The sequence below is a fragment of the Lontra canadensis genome, unplaced genomic scaffold, assembly GCF_010015895.1.
Source record: "Lontra canadensis isolate GAN:19392208 unplaced genomic scaffold, GSC_riverotter_1.0 scaffold48, whole genome shotgun sequence".
NCBI lineage: Eukaryota > Metazoa > Chordata > Mammalia > Carnivora > Mustelidae > Lontra > Lontra canadensis.
Window position 1 is genome coordinate 11,993,318 of NW_022631042.1, and position 8,452 is coordinate 12,001,769.

General features: G+C 44.2%; 1 protein-coding gene across 1 annotated transcript in view; it reads right to left on the reverse strand.

Annotated features, from left to right (window-relative positions):
* Positions 1-7,951, reverse strand: part of NAMPT (nicotinamide phosphoribosyltransferase) — a 37,979-nt gene extending 30,028 nt beyond the window's left edge. Inside the window, exon 1 of the mRNA XM_032873363.1 lies at positions 7,716-7,951. Coding sequence (XP_032729254.1) covers positions 7,716-7,772 — 57 coding nt within the window. The 5' untranslated portion in view covers positions 7,773-7,951. The remainder of the gene's footprint in view (positions 1-7,715) is intronic.
* Between the last annotated feature and the right edge of the window lie 501 nt (positions 7,952-8,452).

An 8,452-nucleotide genomic window follows, 5' to 3' on the forward strand; every position in this document is an offset into this window, starting at 1 on the left:
TAAAAAACCTTTTTAAAAGAAATTTTTAAAATGATTTTTATTTATTTTAGAGAGAGTGTGTGCACACATGCAGGTGCACAAGGAGGGGTGGGGACGGGCAAAGGGAGATGGAGAAGTGGGCTCCCAACTGAGCAGGGAGCCCAACACAAAGCTCAACCCCAGGACCCTGAGAGCACAGGCAAAGGCAGATGCTTAACTGACTGAGCCCAGGAGCCCCAAGATGAAAATCTTAAAATGTTTCATATTAGACAAACTTGGAAGATGGTGGCAGAGTAGGAGAACACAAGACTTGCCTCATCCCACAGCTAGATAACTATCTAATCACCCTAAATACCCTAGAAATTGACCTGAAAACTGGCAGAACAAACACTACAATTAAAAGCAGAGAACATGGGGCACCTGGGTGGCTCAGTGGGTTAAAGCCTCTGCCTTCAGCTCAGGTCATGATCCCAGGGTCCTGGGATTGAGCCCCGCATCAGGCTCTCTGCTCAGCGGGGAGCCTGCTTCCCCCTCTCTTTCTGTCTGCCTCTCTGCCTACTTGTGATCTCTGTCTGTCAAATAAATTAAAAAAAAAAAAAAAAGCAGAGAACATGCCACATCAAAGAAGGTAGGGAGTACGGAGATAAGGTCTGGAAGAAATGGATCATGGTCAAGGCTGTGGAAGAGAGAAGGGAGAGAGAAAGGCTAGAGACGGACTAACACACAGGGGAGCACACCAAAATATGAATCCCCACAGCGACTGGCTTAGAAAGCAAGAGGAGCCAAATTTCGTTGAGTTCTTTCAACTAGCAGGGCTTAAAGCCCTGAGTTTTAAAGGTCAGCAGGCTTGGCTATTAGAGCCGAGGACACTGCACTGCTCTCAGAAAGAAGGCAAGTCAAATAGCCCATGAACACAGCACGGAAACAGTGCTCTGAAGAGAGCCTGGAGCAGACAGTGGAGAGGTTATCTGATCATCTTGGAGCATGTCCCAGAGGGGCAGCGTGAGATCCCTTTAGGAATAAAGGAACTGGCAGGAGCCATTTCCCTCTCCCTGCCCCCAGCACAAACACAGGAACACCTATGGGAACCAGGGCAGCATCCACATTCCCTACCTAACTTCCTTCCACCAACACCCCCTGCACCATGCTTGAGTGGAACTGCCCCTCCCAGTCACATTTGCGTCAGTCCTAGCACTGTGGGCCCCCTCATCCAGACCAGCCCAAACCCCTGCTCATACAGTGCCTCCAGAGACGGGAGACTTGCAGGGTTTCAATTCCAGTGGCAGTGGCAACAGGCCTCATTCCACAAGGAGAACAGAGCACACCTAGTTAAAATGTGCTGCATTCAGCCAGGGATCAAACATTGCCTGAAACAAGCAAAGACAGGGGCACCTGGGTGGCTCAGTGGGTTAAAGCCTCTGCCTTCGGCTCAGGTCATGATTCCGGTGTCCTAGGATTGAGCCCCGCATCGGGCTCTCTGCTCAGCGGGGAGCCTGCTTCCTCCTCTCTCTCTGCCTGCCTCTCTGCCCACTTGTGATCTCTGTCTGTCGAATGAATGAATAGAATCTTTGAAAAAACAAAACAAAACAAAACAAAACAAGCAAAGACAGCCTCTGCAGATGACTGGCCTGAAGGATAAAGTGGCCAGGTATAACAGTTGAGCACATGCAGCACACACTGGAGACACTCCCAGAAGTGTCAGGCCCTGGGGAACAGGGGACACTACGTGGCATGACACTACCGGACCTCTTCTTCGTTTCCCTCAAGATCAGGAGATGTAGCTGATTTTCCTAATAATACACAGAAGCAGGCACAGAGACTAAGACAAAAAAATGAGAAGACAGACAAACTTGACCAAAATGAAAGAATAAGACAAAAAAAAACTATCATGCAAATGGAGGTCAAAAGAAAGCCAGAGTAGCAATACTTTTATTGGACAAATTAGACTTTAAAACAAAGACTATAACAGGAGACAAAGAAAGCCACTATATAATAATAAAGGGGACAATCCAACCAGAAGATATAACAAGTGTAAATATTTATGCACCCAACATAGGAATACCAAATACATAAAAGTTAATAACAAATATAAAGGAACTAATGAAAAATAATACAATAATAATAGGGAACTTTAACATCCTACATACATCAATGTACTGACCATCTAAACAGAAAAGCAATAAGGAAACAATGCTTTGAATGAGCAGATGGATTTAACAGATAAATTCATAACATTCCATGCTAAGACAGCAGAACACATATTCTTTTCAACTGCACACAGAATATTCTCCAGAATAGAATACATATTAGGCCACAAAACAAGCCTCAACAAATTCAAGAAGATTGAAGTAATACCATGCCATCTTTTCTGACTGCAACACTATGAAACTGGAAGTCAACCATAAGAAAAAATCTGGCAAGATGACAAATACATGGAAGTTAAATAACATGCTACTCAACAATGATGGATCAATGAGGAAATCAAAAAATAAATTAAAAAGTACATGGAAACAAAATGAAAACACAATGGTCGCAAACCTTTGGGATGCAACAAAAACAATTCTAAGAGGCAAGTTTGTAGCAATATAAGATTATCTCAAAAAGCAAGAAAAATCTCAAATAAACATCCAATCTTACACCTAAAGGAGCTAGGAAAAACAACAATAAACAAAATCTAAAAACATTAGAAGGAAGGAAATAATACAGATTACAGCAGAAATAAATGATACAGAAATTAAAAAAATAATGGAATAGGGCAATGAAACCAGGAGCTGATTCTTTGAAGAACTCAACAAAACTGATGAACTGCCAAGACTCAAGAAAAAAAAAGAAAGGACTCAAATAAATAAAATCACAAATGAGAGAGGAGAAATAACAACCGACACCACAGAAATACAAACACATATAAGAGAATATCATGAAAAACTATATGCCAACAAACTGGTTAGAGCCTAGAAGAAATGGCTAAATTTCTAGAAATATATAAACTACAAAACTGAAACAGGATGAAATAGAAAATTAGAAAAGAGTGATTATTAGCAAAGAAACTGAGTCAGTAAAAAAAAAACAAACCCTAAAAAATCAAAAGTCCAGGACCAAATGGGTTTACAGGAAAATTCTAGCAAGTATTTAAAGAAGTTAGTATTATTCTTCTCCAACTATCCCAAAGAAGTGAAAAAGAAAGGAAAACTTCCAGATTCATTCTAGGAGTCCAGCATCACCCTGATACCAAAACCAGATAAACACACCATTACAAAAGAGAACTACAGGCCAATATCCCTGTTGAACACAGATACAAAAATCCTCAACAAAATACCAGCAAACCGAATCCAATAATACATTAAAAAAGTTATTCACCACAATCAAGTGGGTATTATTCCTGGGTTGCAAGGGTGGTTGAATATTTGCAAATCAATCAACGTGATACATCACATCAATAAGAGAAAGGGTAAGAACCATATGGTCATTTCAACTGATGCAGAAAAAGCATTTTGACAAAGTACAAGGTATGATAAAAACTCTCCACAAAGCAAGTTTAGGGGGAACATACCTCAACATAATAAAGGCCATATCTGAAAAACCCTTAGCGAATATCATCCTCAATGGGGAAAACTGAGAGCTTTTCCCCTAAGGTCTGGAACAAGACAAGGATATCCACTCTCACTACTTTTATTCAGCATATTACCAGAAATCCACACCACAGCAGTCAGACCAGAAAAAGGAATAAAAGGCATCCAAATTGGTAAAGAAGTCAAACATTCACTATTTGCAAATAAATGAAACCATATATAGAAAACCCAAAAGACTCCACCAAAAAACTACTATAACTGATAAACGAATTCAGTGAAGTTGCAGGATACAAAATCAATGTACGGAAATCTTGCACTTCTATACACCAATACTGAAGCAGCAGCAGGAGAAATTAAAACAATCCCATTTACATTGGCACCCAAAATAATAAGATACCTAGGAATAAATCTAACCAAAGATGTGAAAGACCTATACTCTAAGAACTATAAACAGTGATGAAAGAAACTAAAGAGGACACAAAGAAAGGGAAAGACATTCCATGCTTGTGGATTGAAAGAATAAATATTGTTAAAATGTCTATACTACCCAATGCAATTCACACATTTAATGCAATCTCAATAAAAATCCCAACAGTATTTTTCATAGAAGCAGAACAAACAATCCTAAAATTTGTATGGAACCACAAAAGACCCTGAGTAGCCAAAGCAATCTTGAAACAGAAAAGCAAAGCTGGAGATATCACAATTCTGGAGTTCAAGATATATTACAAAGCTGTAGTAATCAAAACAGTATTGTACTAGCAAAAAGTAGATACATAGATCAATGGAACAGAAAAGAAAGCCTAGAAATAAACCCGTAACTACATGGTCAATTAATCTTCGACAAAACAGGAAAAAATATCCAGTGCAAAAAAGTCTCTTTAACAAATGGTGTTGGGAAAACTTGACACCTACGCGCAAAGAATGAAACTGGACCACTTTCTTGTACCATGCAAAAAAATGAATTCAAAATGGACTAACGACCTAAATGTGAGACCTACAACCATAAAAATCGTAGAAAAGAACACGGGCAGTAACTTCTTGACATCAACCAAATCAACTTCTGGTTGCTAGGTATACTGCTAGGTATGTTTCCTGAGGCAAGGGAAACAAAAGCAAAAATAAACTATTGGGACTACATCTCAAAAAGCTTCTGCACAGCAAACAATCAACAAAACTAGAAGACAGCCTACTGGATGGGGGAATGTCATTTGCAAATGATGTGTCCTACAAAGGGTCAATATCCAAATTATATAAAGAACTTATACAACTCAACACCCACAAAACAAATCATCCACTTTCAAAAATGGATGGAAGACATGGACAGACAGCTCTCCAATGAAGACATACAGATGGCCAAAAGACACGTGAAAAGATCCTCAACATCACTTACCATCAGGGAAATGCAAATCAAAACTATAATGAGATATCACCTCACACCTGTGAAAATGGCTAAAATCAACAACACAAGAAACAACAGGTGTAGGCGAGGATGTGGAGGAAAAGGAACCTCTTGCACTGTTGGTGCAGTCAATTGCACCAATTGCAAACTGGGGCAGTCAATCTGGAAAACAGTATGGAGATTCCTCAAAATGTTAAACATGCAGCTACCCTACAATCCAGTAATTTTTACTACTGGATACTTACCCCCAAAATACAAAACACTAATACAAAGGGATACATGCACCCCTATGTTTATAGAGTATTATTTACAATAGCCAAGATATGGAAGCAGCCCAAGTGCCCTTGACTGATGAAAAGAGGGGTGGTATACACACACACACACACACACACACACACACACACAATGGATTACTGAGCCATAAAAAAGAATGAAATCTTGCCATTTGCTAGGACATGGATGGAGCTAGAGAGTATCATGCTAAGCAAAACACATCAGTTAAAGAAAGACAAATAAAACTATATGATTTCACTCATACGTGGAATTTAAGAAACAAAACAAAGGAGCAAAGGGGAAAAAAAAGAGAGAGAGAGAGATAAACCAAGAAACGGGCTCTTAAATATGGAGAACAGAGAGGAGGTGGGTGAGGGGATGGGTTAAACGTGATGGGGATAAAGGAATGCACTTGTCCTGATTAGAACTGGGTGATGATACCGAAGTGTTGAATCACTATATTGTACACCCTCAACACATCTACACTGTATGTTACCTAGCTAGAATTAAACCAAAGTCTTAAAACCACATATAAGAAAATAAAAAGGTTTCACATGAGGAACATAAAATATATTGGTCTGATTTGAAAATGGGCAGGAATACACTTTATGAAATAGGTGCAAATTCTAACAGTGCATTACGTATGTCCTACTAGGAGATTAGAAAACTAAGGTAAATCACTCTTCTAATTAAAAGCATCCCAGAAAACTGATGTTACGGCAATTTTACATTCGTTATGTATAATTGCTAGAGGAAGTACAAACTAAAGGAATTTGTACTCCTTTTGTTTTTAAAAGACTAATCAACTTGTTTACATTTCCCATTTCCAACCAAATCATTAATTGCTACATTAAAAAAACTTGGAAATCATTTTAAAGATTTAATTAGGAAAAAAAATTGGCGGAAGAAATTTAGTTAAGAAAAAACTATGAATGAGACCATTGTGAAATCACTACTGAAGATACTCAAAACACTAGGAAAAAGATAAGACAAAGTTTTAAGGTCATGTAAACCATACTTGATAATACTTTGATCTCCTTGCAATGCTGTAGATTTCCACTTTAAAATTCTATTTAAAAGACTACTTGTTAAAGAAACTTGGCTCTACTTTAAAAAAGTACCCATCTAAATTATCTTAAGTAGAATCTTAAGGCGATTGGGAAGAAATGAACAAAACAGAACGTAAGTAAAATGGGATTCTCCAAAATTTTTAAGGAAATATTTAAGGAAAGAAACAAAAAGCAAAAGTTCTCAACAAAAACCAACAATATGAGAGCATCATGCTTTCCTTCATGTTCCAAACCACCATGTTAAGTAAATACTAAAATTTATTTTGTTCAAGTGGGGTGTCTGGCCTGACATTTCATCTTTTAAGTGTGCTGGCCAACAAAGCTTAGCAAAGTATAGTTCAGTTTACTTCATGTAATTTGGAACCTAGGGGAAAGAACATTTGCCAGATTTTCCTCTCATCATTCTTTCCTTTACTAATTTGTGTGAGTTTCAAACAAAACTAATGCGGCAGCAATACCCTCAAGTGTCCAATAAGCTTATTAACACAAACGTGTCATTTCTCTGTGAGTTCTCCAGGGTTAAAACTACAATTCATTTAACTCGTGTTTTCACTTTCCTTTTCACAGAAATCCTGTAGTGGCCCTAATGGAATAAGGGCAGCCTACCGGCCTCTACAACAAGGGATAAGGAGTATGAGTGATCACCAGGAGCCAAGGAGTTTGAAACGGAGCCCAGCGGAGTGGGCCGGGGGAATCCAGCACGTCTACAGCGGGCAGATAAGTGTCCTCCACACCACCGCCAAAGGCAGAAGAACGTGGCCGGCTGCTGCGGCACCCTACTAGGTCCTCGCCCACCTCTTTCTCGGGAAGGGTCGTACCTGGCCAGCAAGGGGGGAGCGCACTCGATTCAGCTTTTAGGGGAAAACCCACTTCTCAAACCCCATTCCTTTTCTGCACGGCCGAGCCCCAGGGGCCGTTACCTAACTGACCCGCTCCTCCGGCGACCTTTCGCCAGGCTGGCCCTGCCCGACCCGGCCCAAGGCCAAAAGGCCGCGCTCCCGGGGAAGGCGTGCGCTCGGCCGCGGACGCCCAAGCCTCCCTGGCCCCGACCCCGCCACGGCCTCTCCAGCCGCGAGCCGGGAACCGGGAACCCAGAGCCCCGCGTCCCGCGCCTGTGGCGGGCGGGCGGGCGGCGCCGGCTCCGGCCCGCCTCAGCCCCTCGCCGCGCCCCCCCACACCACGCACCTCAAAGCCCCGCCTCCTACCGTCCATCCCTCCATCCCTCCTCCATCCACCTCCTCCCCACTGCGGCGCCAGCTTCACCTGCCTCAGCCCGCCGCCGCCGCCGCCGCCCGGCCGCTCCTTCCCTCGGGATCGTGCCGCGCCACGACCCCAGAGTGGCGCCCCCCGCCCCACAGCCCCACGCTTGTCCCGGACGCGACCTCTCCTTCTCCTTCACCTGCCCCCGCCCCGAACCTCTACCTTGTAGGAGTCGGTGGCCAGGAGGATGTTGAACTCGGCGTCTGCCGCAGCATTCATCTCGGGCGGAGTGTGAGGGCCACGCGCCGCGAAGTGCCCGGCGCGGCGGCGAGGAAGGAGAAAAATGGGCTTCACCGCGCTCCGTTGCTTAAGTCACCGCTCGGTCGGAGGGGCGGGGGAGAGGAGGGAGAAGAGGAGTGGGGAGGAGGGGCCACAGAAGGGCGGGCCCGCGAGCAGTGACGCGGCAGGGGGTGGTGGCGCGGGTAGCTCTCGAGCTCTCAGCCCAGGGACTCCGACCGACTCCTCACCTCGGCTCCCCGCCCCCACCCCCGCCCCATTACCCCGGAGGGGACGCGAGGGGCGGGGCACGGCCGCGCGTGCGCAGCGCGCGAGGGGGCGGGGCTGGGGGAGAGGACGTGAGGCACGCGCTCTTTCTCCGGGACGCCAGCTCCGGGAAACCGGAGGCTTCCGGGCAGTCCCGGTGTGGGACCCGCGTCCCTGCGTTGATTTCATTTCCCGGCACCGTGGAACGGAGAGCGGCGGGAGGGGGAATTCCCACCTCGCCCCTCCTGCGATTAGCGGGTTCGTCAGCCTCGCTGACACCTTCCTGTCCTACCCTGTCCTGGCTCGTTTTCTGAGTCCTCCTGAAGTCACGCCTCCCGGCTGGGGGCCGTGAAGCCGTCCTCTGCTGGTCTCCCCATCCCCCTCCCGCAGTTAGTCACTTTTGTCTCCGGCTGGGA